The following is a 16777-nucleotide window of genomic DNA, read 5'->3' as shown; positions in this document are numbered from 1 at the left end:
TATCGCCAGTGAATGCACTGACCACACGCATTTCATCGTCACACATCACTTCTCACATCTTGACATGCGGGTTTCAGAACAGGTCATAAGTAACAACGAGTTGTAAGTGCTGGTAAAGCTCAACTCTCGGCACTTCAGCGTACGTTACACAAGAACTATATAATTACTATTGAGCCTGTCATTGGATATGGTGGACATGTTAGCAAGTCATTCCGAATTCAGTGTAAAGGGCCTGAAAAAATAAGGACATAATCATTGTTAAAAACTATTATATACAGAATCAGTCATCAAGCTAATTATTGCCTCCGAATATCGCGCCCAGCCTCGCTTCTGGTGTACACTTGCAAACTGTACCAGGACGTTTCATTTTTCAAGGCAGGTTGCGCTTGACACTGCTTGTGCAAGTGTGCTAGCATCAAGTAAGTACTTTTATTGCATTCCCCAGCAGTGTTTATGGCAATTGGTATTTTTACATTTCGCTGCGAACCGCAACAAGTTGAATTCGTAACTATGAACTGACCTGGCCCAAACCATCCGACCATCGAATTATATGCCAAAAAATGAGCACCAAGGCACATGTTGCTGCACATTCTCAGGACTAGAGAAAAACGCTGCCCTACTCGAAGAGATACCCCTATGTGCCAGCTCTAGTGCAGGCCAGCCTCCTCCCACTTGCATGTCATCAGATGCTCCGTATGCCGTAGCATCTAGATGGGGAATGGCAGCTTCAAGGTCTTGTATCATTGAGGTCAGAGTCGGCACCACGTCTGGGACCTTACTTTGCCCACCAGGGACCTGTGAAGGCTGCAAGAATATTTGTTGCAAATTTCGGGAGAAGGATCGGGGTACAAAAACAGCACTATCTGGGCTCAGGCCAAATGGGCTCAGCGTCTTGCTCTGGTCTCTGGAGCTGTGGGGGCTTTCGCACGTCTCCGAGAGAGACTGCGACGCTGGACCAGCAGTCCGTGTTCGTATGGCCTTTAGACATTGCCATTCGGGATCTGTGTCTTCCCCATGGCTGGCAGGGGAAGCTAGATGGCCCAACGCCTGCATACTCGGCAACGTCTTGATCAGAGAGAAAATGTTGATTGTCCGATCAACCATTTCCAGCGCCTCCTGGCTGTGCTCTGCCCTGGGCTCGCGTTTGAGGTGGTTCAGGATGATGAAAGTTGCCGCCAGAGCGAGTGGCGTGAGGTTAGTTCTCACAAACCATAATTGTGCCGAAGATCTTGCCAGTTGTACAATTCCATGGATGTGAATGACAACATCGATACTCAGCCGGAAAGTACTGTTGAGAAATTAATTAGCAACTGCTGACTAAATTCTCATATGTCTGTACGCGAGCAAAGAGAAGACGATAAAAAGAAGAAAAAAAAAGATGAGCAAAAGGAAGAAGAAAAGGGGCGCCCGGGGGGGGGGGGTTGAAAATCATTTACCTCGTCCATAGCATCTGGTTCTGTTGCACTGTGAGGCTGGGATGACCTAAGAAGGCTTTCTGTAGTATCATCAAGGACCCCTTGACCAATGCTATGAGAGTAGTCCTGGCCCATGGGATGAAAGCGTCCGGTTGCTCGTCAATCTCACGAGGAGATTGATGGTTTGATGAGAGCAGGTCAGGGGACATGTGGTCTTGACCCTGGCCATGCCCACTTGAGGACCCCAACGCAGCAGTGATCGTAGCTAGCTTGGTGTGCAGGGTTTTATACCGCTTGAGGTGGAAGTCGAGATCTGCTTGTCCAAACTCATGGCAGCTGTTTATTCGATGCAACAGCGCATGCAGAAACCTAACCACCTCGGCAGTCCCTGCTGCGAAGCGCAGCGACAACGGATGCTCATGGGGGCTAGACATCGAGGCAGATTGCTCAGCCACAGGCCGAGGCTCTTCTGCAGCATCCAAAGCCGGGTCACACAACATCTGCACATCCCACTGGTGGCCCTCAGCACCACAGTGCATCTGCAAGCCGTACCGGAGCGAACACTGGACGTCTAGCCGAACGACGTACCACCAGATGCGTCGTCGTAATTCTTGTGTGGTGGCATTGAGACCCTGCGTTGTGAAATCTCGGTGAAGCCCCAGGTATTGTGCTGTGTGGACCGCTCTGCTGACGAAGGACTGGGTCTGAGCGGCGGTGTCATTGAGCCCAGCAAAACAATGACACAGGAGCGAAGCAGTGAAAGTGCTTAAAGTATGATCTCCGGGATGGCGAAATTGACCCAGAGCCTTGTTGCACACGGTTTTCAGTCCAGCAATGATTGTTGACGTGTTGGTAGCCCTCAATGCTGGGGACTGCGACCAAAGGCTGGTGGAGGCTGCGGTGGCACCGCAGTACAGAGCAGCAAAGAGGACAGTAACAACGCTGGCGTCTTTGAAGCAATCGTTGGACTTTCCCCTCCGGGACTTTTGAGCACGTATGTCCCACAAGACGCTATAGTCTCTGGACAAAGTAGGGAGGTCAACGAGGGGATTGAGAGGGTAAATGATGGAGATGAACGATTGTATGAAGCCGTCACAGATTGTCTTGCTGGGGATGTCATCGATCAAGTCGAGCAGGCCAGCCTCGTCGCGACAAGACGCGGTGGCTCGTATCGATTCTGCAGTAGGAATGTGGGCGGCGCGGGTGGATGGGACGCATAAAGGCTCCTTGAATATGTGAGTTTAGCAACTAGATAAACATTGACGTGGTGCACGGGACATCATACCTGGCTCTCGATGCGACCCCAGAAGGATTTTTCGATGTAGGGAGGTGGCTTGTCTTGAGAATCAGGACCCGGGGACATGGAGCCTAATGGCAGGTGATCTTCTCCGTCCTTCCCGGGCCGGAACGAGGATCCATCTTCCGGAGACATCAAGCTTGTTATAAAGGGCTGCAAGGGCTCGGTGTATCCTTGGAGCACTGAGGGCTGCCCTGCCCCTGTCGTAGCTGTCAGTGCCTGGATAGCCCCCGTCAGATCATCCTGCCATGAAGCTAATTGAATGGGCGAGAAGTCAAAGAAGTTGACATTGGCGGAAAGAGAGTCCGATCCTTGCAGGTAATCCTCGGCTCTCGAGCATGGTAATGGCTGGAAAGTAAAAGAATCGTCAAGCACGCCCGGATTGCGCTGAAGGGATTCAGGTGAAAGGCTCATGGCATCGTCTAGACATAGTCCGTGCTATATTTTTTGATTTTTTTGCTCTGATTTCAGTACAAAAAAGCTCCCTCACACGTCGCAAATCATCGTGGCTCAGGACTGGCGTTGAACAAAGACGGTAACTCACCGTGTCTTCCCGCAAGGTGGAGGCATCATTGGCACGGGCGAGTTTATGGTGTCGCACAGGAGTGCCGTGCGTCGAAGACTCGGGTTTGGAACGGGGGCGACCCTTGGGCAGGGCCACGCTGTACACGCACTTGGTGCCATGACGCAGGCATCTTCCACAGCTCTCCTCATTGGCGCTCGAATGTCGAGGACAGCGTAGTTTTTGCGCGTGGCATCGGTCACAAGAGAGGCGTTTCCGGGCCGTAGACATTGGGAATGTGTGTTTGAACGTGCAACGGGGGCTTTCCTTGAACAAAATCGCAACGGACAAGGACGCGTTATCATGAAGGTTGCCAAGACACTAAGCTAGGGTTTATACTGGCCTCTTCTTCCTTGTGAGCCTGGCCACGCCTTTGCCCTTTAGGGACGAACAGGCAGCGGTAAGAAGATATAAGCAACTCAACAGCGTCGATCAAAACCCGGCCACGTGCTATTAAGGTTTGTTGTGTCTTGGTTCATTCAGGGCATGAAGCGAGATTGTTTGCGCCAGTTGCAATGATGATGGGCCTGCGTGGGGTTTGTGTGAGAGAGAGTGACTGGTGGGTTGTGGGTGCGCGTATGGATGTGGATGTGGAATGTGTAATGTGGACGTGGGTGTGTGGTTCCTGGAGAAAATCATGAGAAGCGAAAACACTGTCCTGAGTAAGGTTAACTGATAACGATGCATCTTCCGAGAATTGATACGGGGGAGAAGGTGGATGTGTTGTCCGGAGCCGGATCAATTTTGAATCTACCATTCTCACCTTGTCCACAATCTTGCAGAAACATACGACCGGCCTGAGGATGGACGAACGGAAAGGCTGATGGTGCTGCATGCCAGAGGATGCGGGGGAAAACTGACGACGGCCAGGGGCGTACGAAGGGCAGCGTGCGGGAAACAGTGGCTGTGTGCAGACCTGGGAGAGTTTGGGAAGAACATGGGGCACGTTGACGTAAACTTTCAAATTTGACTTTGGAGCGACTCAGCAGCACAGCGGATGCTCCACTGCCGTCCGCGGTTGGTGGAACCAGTTGATTTGATTGCTGACCATATCTACATATGTATGTAGATTGATAGAGCTAGTTTGAGCGACAACTTTGATATGCGGCACGATTCAGTATGCGAAAGCATGGCTCGAGAAGAGACGAACAGGCAGGCAAACAAGAGGAGGAGGATTTACGGCTGACAGGCAGCACGCCATCCTATCCATGCTTCCCACTGCATGAACCTATCCGTGCCCTTCCGCATCCACAACAACACATGCAGGCAAGGGGTCTGGTACCTCCCTCTTCTTTTGTCGTTGCGTTGTGCTTGTCTCCTTCTCCATGCTTTACTTGCCCGTCACGATGCCGATATCCCCTTCGCCCCAGGTGCTCTGCATCTTCCAGTTGGTAATTTTCCAGGTGGTGCCATCGCTGTCTTTGGCGAGCTCTAGTAGGTAGAGGGCGCCGGTCAGGAAGCGATCTGCGTTGCCCTTCATGCCCTGACCACCGCGGTAGTGCTGGGCAAGGGTGGAGGCAGACAAGGTGGCCTGGCTGCCGCCGTCGGCAATGTGGATGCGGGTGTTTGTGACGAAGTGGGTCGTCTCGAGCTTGGCGATGTTGTCAAAGCAGTCTGAGACGATGCTGGCCAGGCCATTCATGGTGTAGCCGTTCAGGGTGAAGCTGGCGTCTTGGTGGAATGCGGACCGAAATAGGTCCACATCGTTGGTGTCGAGGCCGGTGACGCAACGGTACAGGGCGTCAGCAACGGCTTCGCGGCCACTGAGGGGCGGCGACAGGGTGACAGGCAGGGTCCAGCCGCTGAGGGGAGCCATGAGTAGTGCTTAGTGGATTGGGTAGTGCTTAGTGGATTGATAAAGCAGCGGATAGAGCGACGAGTGGATTAGTATTTTCGAGAAGGATTCAGATCTCGGAATGGTCCGTCTTGGTTGCAGAATGGCCCAGCAGGGGGAAAGGGGAATTGCGCCGTACAAATAGGTGCAGCCACCATGCCCGATCGGTGATTTTGTGCTTCTTCTGGACTGTCTCCCTCTGCCTGTCTTCTCTTGTCTCCTTGTAAGACCGGACGTTAAGTCCGGACGTGTGGCTTATGAAAGCAGCAGCTTCTTTGTACCACAGTTACGCGCGGGAAGTGGGCCGGCTGCAATGGCACTCTAGTTGCACAACCCACAGAGTGTATGTAATCAGTACTTTTCACACTTGGGTGCCCCACCTGATGATGTTTACTATGGGGCCTTCCGTATCGCGGCCTCGGGGTCTTGCTGGAACTTTTGCAAAGACCGTCGACCATAAACTTTATCCTGCCGAGTTTCAGTCTCGTATCTGCACCATGGTACCTGTATCTGTGGATATCGAGTAGTAGCAGTGCGTGCTTCTGCTAGCTCGATCCTCGAATCCTTCCAAGGTGAGATAACCTAGCGTGAGCGGCTACCCATCGAGATCTGCCTGGAGCCTTGCGCTGCCAAGTGCCAAGTGCCAAGTGCCGCGTGCCAAGTGCCATGTGCCTGCCAGTCAAGCTTCAACGGCTCGTGCCGTTGCGACTAAGCAGTAGTAGAGATCCATTCATAATCTAGCGTGCTCACCTTCAGGAGGGAGAGAGAGAGAGAGAGAGAGAGAGAGAGAGAGAGAAGCAGGAGGAGGAGGTGGAGAAGGAGGCGGTGGTGAAGAATAACCAGAAGAGGAAGAAAAGAGCGCATCTATTCGGTAAGAGCAAAAGCAAAATTGATTGGGAACCACGGTTGCCTGTCGATTTTCCACCTCTTAGTCTTTTAGCTTTAATCACAGTACCAAACTTTGAAGTGTACGGATCTATATCTGATATCCAAGACTGGAGAGCCGAGATACGTAGTCAAGATGTTTTGCCCCCCCTAAAACCACTCTTTCTTATACAAACGAAGATTTAATTGTTCCCACCACGAGTACCGGTGTGGAGCGAGCCTGCCCAGGGGCCCGTCTCATCTATATTCATGACGGCTATCGTGCGTGTATTACCGAAAGAGAACTGTCAGAAGGCTCCGATGAGCATCTGCATAGTCCTCTCAAGCTTGTATGTAGGTTCGGTGCATAGTCAATCGCCGCATAACAGCCGACAAGTTCAATGTCTCCACTTAGGCTGCGCGCGGCAGGCGACAGAAAGCTGGGTTGTGTCCAAGGCTGTACGCTCTGATCGTGGCGAGATGAAATGCTCAGCCAGGGAGGCATAATTACAAATGGCGTCGCCTGGGAGCCGTAGAGTAATCACAGTATCTAGAGAGCTGACATGAACAGACCAGGAAGCTCCGCTTTAAATCATCATCTCTCTTCTTCGCATGTGGATGAAAAGAAGTATTCATTTCTCTTGACTGATCTTACTTGATCCATCTCCTTCTCTTTATATCCCATGGCGTGACAGCTGAGGAGAAATCCCGTGAGACATGCCTCGTAGTTCCACGGAAGGCGACCTAGATGAGCAGCAGCAGCAGCAGCTGGAGCGCCGTCGTAAACTGAATCGAGAGGCCCAGAAGCGGTTCCGCGGTAGGTACATGTCTAAACACCCTTCTTTCTGCCCAGGCACGAGTCACTTAGTTACCAAGTTACTCCAGCTGACTTGATACATCATCCAATAACCTTTTTCGGTGGGATAGATAGGAAGCAGCAGGCTAAGCGAAAAGAGAGAGGTGAGGAAGTGGCGAGTCCGTCCTCCTCCTCTGGGACTGCATGCCCGCACGACTATACGCCTTTGAACCTTTCGCACCCCAGTCTGGGACAGCCGCTCGAGCATGGACCAGCAGCGGTGGTGGCGGCATTGGGTGAAAGCCCGCCAGCAGACATACCCAGCTCGGAACATCCAACTGGAGTTGACCCCATCATGGCCGCCACCGTATCGCCAGTCTCAACACACTCGGGAAGCCCCTGGGCAGACCACCAATCGCTCCTCACTGCGTGCTCCTTTACCTCACCTTTCAGCAGCCCACCAGCTGGACAGGCCAGCCTCGGTGCTTTCCATCTCTTGACCACACCGCTGGATACAATCTTGTCAGCAAACGAGGGGCTCCAGTGGCAGAACAACCACGTGGACGGACCGTCTGTCTCTTCTGACCAGAGCTCTGCCCCGCTGATGGATGGAGCCCTCACCTCGATGGCGCCTCCTACACCTCCTACCACGACAACGATGCTACCTGTGGGCAAGAGGGGCAGTTATGATAGCAGAATTAAGGCCAACGCTCCATCTGATGCCCAAGAGGACAGAGAGACTAATACTAAACCCAAAGGGCGTGGAGATGCAGGGACCAACAGCCTCAATGCCGCGCTCTTTCTTGCAGCAGAACACGGCCATGCTGGTGTGGTCCGCACCCTCGTCCAGAGTGGTGCAGATGTGAATGCCGCTGATGAAAATGGCAACACCTCCCTGCACCTGGCCATCCGTTTCAAGCACCAGGATGTGGTGACCGTGCTGCTGAGGCATAATGCTCGGAGGCATGTGCAAAACTTTGATGGGCTTGAACCTCTGTGAGTTCCGCCTCCAGACCACACACTTTGATTACGTAAAACAAAAGGCTGCAAGCTGGAACGACAGCCCCGGTCTTTCAATCTTTTGCTCTTTTCTCCGTTAACAATTCCTATTGCTAATGTTTCATCAAGGCAATTGGCCGCCAAAGTTGGTTTTGATGTGGGAGTCAAGTTACTGCTTCGAGGGACTTGATTTAGGAAAGGGATGGAAAGAAGGAACAAATCGGAATCGTATACCTAGGTAGACGTCGGGCGTTGGGTGTAATTGTATCTAGTACTTTTGTTTATCTATCAATTCCATTATTCCAAGATGGGTGGTTAATTAATAGAATTGGGGGTTTTTTTTAACCAAAAAAAAGGGTGGGTTATGTGTAACGAATAGGGATTGAGAAATCCAGTCCCAAGTCATGGGAAACAAGTGGCCGCACAATATGTTTTGACGGTATCCTAGGATGCTACTGGTTCATTCTGGACATTCTTTCAAAGCGAATGCTTACAGACTCAGGGGATTAATCACATCGCTACCAACTGCTTGAAATGACCGTAAAGTAGCCCTAATGTCTTCTCTATTTACTTGGTAGTTATCCCCCTTCATTGAATTTTCCCTCCAATTATACTCTTCACAAACGACGGCTACTTTTGTCTTCAACATTTATTTACCGTAGTATTGTAAATCTAATTCTACTTCGGTAGCTATATATTATGTACTCTCTCTGGATAGCTAAGCGGCAGAAAGATCCTTACTAGGAGTTGGAGGTAAATCGGATTTCTCTTAGAATCCTGTCTACTTTTGACACTTGCTTGTCGTGGCAGTTGAGCAAAGAGCGATACATAGTCCTGATCCGTACTTGCTGCCCTTTGAGCGTCCCATATCTTGATGAACCGAGGTGTGTCTCGTTGAAATGGCACACTTGCCATGATTAGTCCAGATGTTCCGGGTAAATGGATTCCTGAGGTTGTCGCGCTCAAAATACAGTGAACTTGCTCCATTGCCGGATTCGAGCACCATATATGTAGAAGAGTATGGGGACCGGAATCATAGCGATGCAGAGAAACCCGAGTAACGACATGGCCCAGGGCACACCAAGGTTGTTGAACTATTTGAATGGCGTAGAGGTCAGCACAGAGTTTAGCCATTGAGTCAGCCACGCGCGTGACTACAATGTAGGCCGTTCATTCATCATTCTTACCAAATATGTAGAGAACATGGGAAAGGCAGCACCGAGGAGCCCACGAAACATGGCGTTGATCGCGATGGCTGAGTTGGCGTTCATCTTGTAAACGTCAATCAAGTAGTTTAAACCCTGTTGTGTGGGAAAGTGTACGGTAAGTTCCGAGACCATCGATTAGTCCTGTGATCCATGTTTTTCTTCTTCCTTTTTTTTAATATTTTTTTTACGGAGTCGAGATGCTTTACGTACCTGTAGGAAGACCAGCAAAATTCCACAACCAATGAACCCTCCTGAAATGACCTGCGGCACCCATGTCATGGTCGGACTCGAGGTCCCTGAGGTGAGTGGTAGAAATGTAGGGTCAGAACAGCTATTCTTCTCACGCGAGGAAGCACTCATGAAAGGGAACTCACATCCAAACCAGAACATGCCAATAGGTAGCAGAATACTACCGAGAATCATGGGCACAAGGCGCTCCTCGGGAACGTCTCCCGCATGTTCCTGCATCTTGCGCTGCATACGTGTCTTGGTATGCAAGATGATGATGGCCACGCCCGTGAGCACCCCGACCGTGATGCCGAGAAACGGCAGGGCACCCACGCCAAGGTTCCAGCCGCGCTGTTGCTCAAAGGTGATAGGGTACGCCTCGAAGGAGAGGTAGAAGAAGCCATAGATGAAACCCATGTGCAGAGTGACGAGGGCGAGGATGGGCTCCTGCGCGACCATCATCCAAGGTTTGAACACATACAGCCGGGCAAGTTCTCGTACCTTGACAAGGGCAGTGCTTTTCTCCGTGGGGGTAGGTGCATTGTTATGGTCGTCGTCGCTGTTGTCGGCAGACGTAGGAGCTGAGGCAACCTGCTTCCTTTCTTTCGCTCTGCGGGACAGGAGCACGGGGCTATAAGTCTCGGGTACCATGACAAAATACACGAGCAACAGGGACAGGCCCACAATGAGAGTAATCCACTGCGTCCAGCGCCAGCCCAGGTGAGACATTGTAACGTAGCCTCCGACTGTGTCAGAAGTCTGTTGTCAGCATACATCAACAACCAACAAAGACACTGTTAATACTCAGGGGAAGCGGCGCCAATGAAAAGCAGTGAAGACACTTGTTGCGTACTTACCTATCGGGCCCAGGACAGGCCCCAAAAAGGTGGCAGAGGCAAAGCCAGCTACGGCCACGCCGCGCGGCAGAGGATCCCAGAGGTCTGCCAGTGCACCGCCAGCCTTTATGATGGGTGACGAGGCGTACGTGATGTCAGTCTCAGCTACTTCAAACTCGGACATACAAATTCAGAAATAAGTATTTGGACCTGTCACTCACAATAGCCAGTGCTGAGGATCCAAAAACACCGCTGAGAAAGCGGCAGACAAAGATGGTTGCCACATTCGGTGCTACCGCAACAGGCACCACGAAGACCTCGAAGAGAAGGAGGCCAATGCTCAAAGGGTACTTGCGCCCAAGTACCTCAGATGCAGGGCCAAAGATCATGGGCCCGAAAGCAAAGCCCAGCACAAAGATGGCCGTGACGAGGATAGCCACCTCTTTTGTTATGGAGAACTCTGAAGCCAAGGCTCCGACAGCCGGGCTCATGACGGACGAGCCGAACGTTACGAGGGAGACGAGCGAGGCCAGCATCGCGGTGATGAAGGCTTTTCTCAGAGTCGAGAAATTTTTGGGGCATTCCTGTCTCACGCAGAAGTTAGCACACCTAGAATTTTGGGAACATTGATCTGGAGCATTGTAGGAGAAAATAGTCATCTCACAGGGTCGTCGGGCCCGTCCCAGCCTTGAGGCATCATCACCGCCATGGCGTTCTGCTGCGTCTCTCTCACGTTGTTCTCTGGGGGATTCGGGTCGTTCCCGATCTGAGAATCCGTGGTGGCAGAGACCCGTGTTCTTTCTTCTTGGTATGTAGTGCTGCTTTTTTCTTGGACGCCATCTGGTCCGAGGTTACCATCGGCACTCATTATCTTTTTAAGAAATCCGCTTTACGAGGATTGACAACTAACTCGTAGGTACATCCGACGACCTGGATTTCCATAACATTTTCTTTCTCTTTTTTGTTCGTCTTGGTCTTATTCTTCCTTGCCAATAAGCTCTCGCTTTTCGTGTTCCATCTCAAGGGCATTGAATTCGCGACGGCGGAGTTATCGGCCTTGGTTAGTAATTTGACTGGGGCATTCGGCGATTTAAAATATGGAGCCGTCATCATGCAGTCCGTCCCTGCTCCTCCTACCACGTAATGATTGCAGTCAAGCACCTTGGCGTGCATATCGTTGCTTTACTACCCGCCTATTACTTACTTGGGACGTAATTAATTACATACTTGCACCCCGACAAAGAGAAAGAGAAGGAAGAAGACAACGAAGGCAGGGAAAGAATGGGAAAAAAACCATCGATAGGGTCTCGCCGTGTGGATTCAGAAGTTTAGCATACTTGTCATAGGTGAGAGAATAGCTTCAAGTAATTAAATAGCTGTTGGTAGACAAATACCATAACGAATGAGGAGCATCAGAAACGACAGCAACAGTAGCAAGCATTGATAGATTGATCATTGGCTGGCCGGTGCATATATCAAACGCCCAGCTTGGAAAGAGAGAAAGGAAGAAGCAGAATTCACCACACCACCATGCCTTCAGCAATTCCTGTCGTCCCAACAAGCCAGACCGCCATCGTGGCCGAGGGCGCTGGAAAAATCTCCATCCGGCATGATGCACCTGTCGCCGCCCTGAGCCCTGGTACGGCCATGGTCCGAACAGCCGCTGTGGCCATCAACCCGGTCGATGCCAAAATGCTCGACTACAGCCCTGTGCCGGGAGCTATCCACGGCTACGACTTCGCGGGCACCATCGTCGCTCTAGGGCCCGACACACCAGCACACCTCCAGATTGGCGACCGCGTCGCTGGCTTCGTGCATGGCATGAACCCTTCCCTGCCGGACGTGGGCGCCTTTGCCCAATATGTTGCGGCCCCAGCCGAGCTGCTGCTCAAGCTCCCGGTCGATATGTCCTTCACGGATGCAGCTTCTATCGGGCTGGGTCTGTTCACAGCGGGCCTGGGCCTGTTCCGGGAGCTCGAGATCCCGGCCTCGCTGGACCCGGAGAAGCCAGGCCCTACTGGTCCCCATGGCGCCGAATTTGTCTTGGTGGCTGGCGGCGCCACTGCAACTGGGACGCGAGCCATCCAGCTCTTGAAACTGTGAGTGCCTTCGCCTTGTTCTTCTTGAACTCCTTGCTTTTGTATCTTGAATCATGAGTTCAGTTGAACAAGCTGAATGGACATCGGCTGACACCAAATGAATTACCAGCGCGGGTCTCCGGCCGATTGCCACCTGCTCGGCTAAGAACTTCCAACTCGTGCGCTCTTTCGGCGCCGAGGAGGTTTTCGAGTACAGCGACCCCGAGTGCGCAGCTGCGATTCGCAAGTACACAGGCAACACGCTGGCATACGCTCTCGACTGCGTGGCGACGGCAGAGACCACGCAGCTCTGCTATGGAGCCATTGGCCGGGCGGGCGGTCGGTATGCCACCGTGGAGCCGTTCCGCGATGCCATCGCCGCACAGAGGCCACACACCATTAAGCCCTCGTGGCTTCTGGCCTTGACCGTCTTTGGTCGCAAGGTGGCCCTTGATGGGGACTATGCGCGCGATCCGAGCCCAGAAGACCATCGCCTGGCCGTTGAACTGACTAAACAGGTCCAGGTCTGGTTGGATAGGGGCCAAATTAGCGTACACCCTGTGAAGATCATGACGGGAGGTTGGGATGCCGTGCTGGAGGGGGTGGATATCATTCGCAAACAGGCCGTCTCCGGGCAAAAACTCGTCTACCCTGTGTAGTTAATAGTCTTCTTTTCCCAGCAACCTCAACGTTAGTCTATTAGCGGAACTATCCATTATTCACACACAGCGTATTGGCTCCTTCTTCTGTTTTGTGGCACATTGAAGTTGGCGACAAGCGACCATAAACACTGGCTGGCAACCTGAAAGTTAGATTTCTCAGACAAATAATTGTCATATACACTGTGTGCCTGTAGTATTGTCAGCGAAACCTTGGGTGACACCATGTCAAACATCTTCCATGATGGCGTCTATTCATCATTGTCAATACTGTGGTCGTCCTTTGTTCCTGTTTATTCTCTGCTTTTACAATGCGAAATCGGTCTTTTTTGAGTGTCCAGGAAGGTGAAGAGGTTGATACGTGAAAAGAATATAGTTCATTTTTATTTTTACATTGAAAAAGAGGCTTTCTGTGGCTGCATAGCATCTTACAAAATCCCAAGTCCTCGATATCACCCCTCCTAAGTTTTTAAAATATGTTCAGCACTCCGGTTCTCTATGAACGTCGTATTCAGAATGCTGTCCCCTTGCACGCGAAGGTTGTTGCCTCTGCTGCGTTGAACCCTGGCCCTCCATCCATTATTCTTACCATCAGTGTCATTTAATTCATAAGATTGTTCGGAATTAGGAGTGATAGAATTGTCCTTTTGGGTAAAAGGGTACCTCAGGCCGAGATGAATAAGGAGAGGACGGAGACACCCTAGTGAGCCAGCAACCATGCCCAGATTGTATTCAATTGACATCCAGTACAACGACGAGGCTGCAGCGTCTGTGAAAGAGTTTGATCGTTAGATATTTGTTCTGAAGGGCCTTTTTGGCGCCTGCCTTCTTGGATGCGACTCACAGGTCATGTCACTGCTGCCAGATTTGTAAAAGCTGAGACTTTGAAATCGCAACGCGGGTGCTATGCAAGCGACGACGGCTGAGGGATGGTATTACCTTGTTAGTAGCTTGAAGGGTAAGATTTCGAACCTTTTGGAATAATGGATTCATGAAGGGGGTTTTTTTTTGGGGGGGGGGGGGGTTAACGTACCTGACCCAAACACCAACACGGAGACCAGCCCCTTTCCTCTTGTCATTCTTAGGCCCCATAGCGCAGGGACTGGGTACATGAATATGATGATGTCTATGGCGAAGAGGATCACAGCTTGATATAAGAAAACGCCGTATGCCGTGTTTGGCGAGTAGCAGTGAGCAGCCCGGTCGGCCGCCATGACGTAGGTCAAATCGTATACATATTTTGGAGGATTGCACTGAAATGCGGCGACAAATGTCCCAGAAATTGTGAAGAGGGTCATAAAGATGAAAAGACACAGGCCGGCTCTGCGGAGAAGTGCTGTCGTGTACGCGCAATGGTGAGTTATGACTGACCCAAACAGCATCCTGAGAATTATACTTACGTAGTGGAAAGAGACGCCACATGAGGGCAAGCAAGCTCGATTTGACTGCACAGGCAATGATCAAGTAGAAACACGTGCATGCATAGTATAATTTGAACCATGTTGTGAGCTCTTGGGCACTGACATGCTCGATGTGCCGGCCAGCCCCATTGTAGACCACTGCTATCCCTAAAGAGTTGAACGTGGTCGTGAGGACCTAGATCGAATCGCACTATCAATATAAGTGACAACGGTGAAATCGAGTCTGCTAGGGGACGGACCAAGGCTATGAGGCAGGCCCAATCGTCAACACTAAAGGCCTTGATGATGAATTTCCTTGTCAGGAGCTATAGTCGGAAGCTCTGGGTCAACAACTATATATTCCCTTCGCCCGTTTCTAGGGGGGCAAACTTACTCGCGTACAGCATATGATAATTGCCAACAGGCCAGTGCCTATGATCGAGCCATATGAGACTGCTATTTCGTGTCTTTCGTCTTCGTCAAGGTCGGCCATGTCGTTGTTCTTGAACTTCCTAGCATCGGATGGCGAGGTTGCTCAAGTCGGGTTTGACCGCCATGGCTTCCAGGTTATAGATCGGAGTTCGAATATCTAGTACTGCCCGAAAGCAAATACGCACACACAGACACGAGGTGGCCAGTGGGTCACGGAGGAGCAGTAACCTGGTGTTTTGCTGATGCAGGGGCGCATGCTGTGATGACCTGACACCTGCTTAAGATCAACATCGGTTAGCAGCACAGTGTAAAGGTTCTCGTCTGTTGGTTGCGTTGCTAATTTCCCAATCGTAGATAATTGGCTAACCAGACAACGTAACCCTTGGAATCCCCACCAACATGCGTCTCGTCGACGCACGAAGATCACAACAAGACCTTGGCCGCACCAGTAAAGCCAGCTTAAGACAAGTCTATGGGCATACTTTGTACAGCTTCAGGAGATAAGAAAAGGAAACTGTGACTGGGATCCTTATGACACCCAGTGTTTCTTCCCGAAACTCCGAGACACGCTTGCCAATGTCAGTCATATCAACTCAAATCCTCCAACTCCAAGCAATTGACCCTCCCACCTATCCGTCACTTCTCACCTGCAACCCTGCACACCCACCTGGATCAAGCTGCAATCGACATGGAATCTTTCAGGGTTATTGTGACTGGTGGCAGTGTTGTAGGCCTTGTTCTCGCCAACGCGCTCGAAAAGGCTGGCATCGATTACATTGTTCTCGAGAAGCGGGAGATCGCTCCTCACCTAGGCGCATCTATCTCCGTTCTGTGTCAATCAGCCAGGGTATTCGAGCAGCTAGGGATTTGGAAAAGGATGCTGAAGGAGAGTCTACCCTTGAAGGATCGCCTGCATTTTGATGAACATGGTAACCTCTTTGAGAACACGGCCGTGTTGAGGCTGATTGGAGAGCAAACAAACCGGCCCTTCCTCTTCGTAGAGAGGAGATCCTACATTCAGACATTGTACGACAACTTGGATGCAAAACACAAAGTGCGGGACTATACCGGCGTTGTATCGTTCAGGGAGGACGAGGATGGCGTGACCGTTGTCACGGATAAAGGGGAGGAGATCAAAGGCAGCATCTTGGTTGGGGCTGATGGCATCCATAGCACTGTGAAGCGGTTGATGGATGGGAATTCTGGAGAGTCCGACGCAACAGGGGCCGAAAAGTTGAACGACAGTAAGCAACTTGCTCTTCAGTGCCGTCTGTGGATCTTGATTAACGACCTTTACCATTGAAGGCTTCGTGGCCACGTACAGGGTTGTTTTTGGCACGTCACGCAACGCACGGTCTGACGACTCCTCCGAGCCTTACCTTCCCGGTGCTGCAGTCCACAACGTTTATTACCGAGGGGTCTCTGGCATAGCTGCTGCTGGGGTTGAAGGGCTCGTGTTCTGGTTTCTGTTCGTCAAGGAGGATTCGCCTTCAAGAACGCCGCATTGCCCGCGATACACGGACGAAGACGCACAAAGAACAATCGACAAGTACGGCCATCTGGCTTTGGGACCAGGCTACACCTTCTGCAATCTCTGGGAGAGCAGGATCAGAGCTTCCATGGTGCCTCTGGAGGAAGGGGTTCTTGGCAGGTCATGGAATAGTGGGAAAAGGGTCGTGCTGATGGGTGACTCTGTTTCCAAAGTAAGACCCCATGTACTGCGCATTGCTCGGTACCCGTACACGTGTGACCTCCGTGTGACTTTGCAGAGCTGACCTGCGTCCAGTCTACTATCAACCCAGGGCTCGGTGGTAATACTCACATTGAAGGCATTTGCAATTTCGTCAACGAGCTGAAGCCACTCCTCGAGAACTCTCCCAAGCCGACGACGGAGGAAATCCATTCGTTATTCCAGAAGTATGAGGACAAGCAGCGGCCCCGAGCCACAGCGTGCGTCAATGTTTCGTCTTACATCACACGATTCGAGGCGATGGACACATGGTACTGGCGTCTCGCTAGGATCATATCGCCTTGGGTACCCGACAGCCTCAAGGCCAAAGCATTCTTGAACTTCATCAGTTCTTCTCCTATACTGAACTTCTTGCCAGACCCGGATAGGGAGATCTGAATTGCAACAGCCGAACCCGGGGTGCTACAACAAAGCTGTTC

General features: G+C 51.4%; 7 protein-coding genes across 7 annotated transcripts; 3 read left to right on the top strand and 4 right to left on the bottom strand.

Moving 5' to 3' along the window:
• Nucleotides 1-477: 477 nt before the first annotated feature.
• Nucleotides 478-3505, bottom strand: M406DRAFT_348721 (uncharacterized protein; the record flags this gene model as incomplete). Its single annotated transcript, XM_040922417.1, has 8 exons — nucleotides 478-707; nucleotides 780-795; nucleotides 861-1288; nucleotides 1437-1751; nucleotides 1785-2119; nucleotides 2234-2641; nucleotides 2701-3150; nucleotides 3257-3505. The coding sequence occupies 8 exons, from the start codon at nucleotides 3503-3505 to the stop codon at nucleotides 683-685; spliced, it is 2226 nt and encodes a 741-aa protein (XP_040780400.1). The 3' UTR covers nucleotides 478-682.
• Nucleotides 3506-4247: 742 nt separating this feature from the next.
• Nucleotides 4248-5189, bottom strand: M406DRAFT_354012 (uncharacterized protein). The gene has a single exon (XM_040922802.1). It carries the CDS (start codon nucleotides 5088-5090, stop codon nucleotides 4605-4607), a length of 486 nt encoding a protein of 161 aa, XP_040780399.1. The 5' UTR covers nucleotides 5091-5189; the 3' UTR covers nucleotides 4248-4604.
• A 2237-nt stretch (nucleotides 5190-7426) lies between these two features.
• Nucleotides 7427-8235, top strand: M406DRAFT_283822 (ankyrin; the record flags this gene model as incomplete). Its single annotated transcript, XM_040918533.1, has 2 exons — nucleotides 7427-7764; nucleotides 7897-8235. The coding sequence occupies 2 exons, from the start codon at nucleotides 7427-7429 to the stop codon at nucleotides 7955-7957; spliced, it is 399 nt and encodes a 132-aa protein (XP_040780398.1). The 3' UTR covers nucleotides 7958-8235.
• A 197-nt stretch (nucleotides 8236-8432) lies between these two features.
• M406DRAFT_283820 (putative MFS transporter) lies at nucleotides 8433-10736 on the bottom strand (the record flags this gene model as incomplete). Its single annotated transcript, XM_040918532.1, has 8 exons — nucleotides 8433-8861; nucleotides 8955-9068; nucleotides 9186-9271; nucleotides 9350-9720; nucleotides 9778-9949; nucleotides 10061-10163; nucleotides 10261-10623; nucleotides 10704-10736. 8 exons carry the CDS (start codon nucleotides 10734-10736, stop codon nucleotides 8730-8732), a joined length of 1374 nt encoding a protein of 457 aa, XP_040780397.1. The 3' UTR covers nucleotides 8433-8729.
• An 833-nt stretch (nucleotides 10737-11569) lies between these two features.
• On the top strand, nucleotides 11570-12776 carry M406DRAFT_283818 (GroES-like protein; the record flags this gene model as incomplete). The annotated part of the gene is made up of 2 exons (XM_040918531.1): nucleotides 11570-12138; nucleotides 12248-12776. 2 exons carry the CDS (start codon nucleotides 11570-11572, stop codon nucleotides 12774-12776), a joined length of 1098 nt encoding a protein of 365 aa, XP_040780396.1.
• Nucleotides 12777-13287: 511 nt separating this feature from the next.
• M406DRAFT_104930 (uncharacterized protein) lies at nucleotides 13288-14669 on the bottom strand (the record flags this gene model as incomplete). Its single annotated transcript, XM_040915119.1, has 6 exons — nucleotides 13288-13340; nucleotides 13621-13698; nucleotides 13810-14142; nucleotides 14177-14372; nucleotides 14437-14502; nucleotides 14571-14669. The coding sequence occupies 6 exons, from the start codon at nucleotides 14667-14669 to the stop codon at nucleotides 13288-13290; spliced, it is 825 nt and encodes a 274-aa protein (XP_040780395.1).
• A 627-nt stretch (nucleotides 14670-15296) lies between these two features.
• On the top strand, nucleotides 15297-16736 carry M406DRAFT_248835 (FAD/NAD(P)-binding domain-containing protein; the record flags this gene model as incomplete). The annotated part of the gene is made up of 3 exons (XM_040916564.1): nucleotides 15297-15852; nucleotides 15914-16311; nucleotides 16395-16736. 3 exons carry the CDS (start codon nucleotides 15297-15299, stop codon nucleotides 16734-16736), a joined length of 1296 nt encoding a protein of 431 aa, XP_040780394.1.
• Nucleotides 16737-16777: the final 41 nt, after the last annotated feature.

This window comes from Cryphonectria parasitica (genome assembly GCF_011745365.1).
Source record: "Cryphonectria parasitica EP155 unplaced genomic scaffold M406scaffold_1, whole genome shotgun sequence".
NCBI lineage: Eukaryota > Fungi > Ascomycota > Sordariomycetes > Diaporthales > Cryphonectriaceae > Cryphonectria > Cryphonectria parasitica.
The sequence above is the reverse complement of the archived record's forward strand: the minus strand, read 5'-3'. Positions and strand labels throughout refer to the sequence as shown.

Bases quoted from the DNA above. Each gene is read 5' to 3' on its own strand.
- M406DRAFT_354012 (XM_040922802.1), bottom strand. From the start codon at position 5,090: ATGGCTCCCCTCAGCGGCTGGACCCTGCCTGTCACCCTGTCGCCGCCC.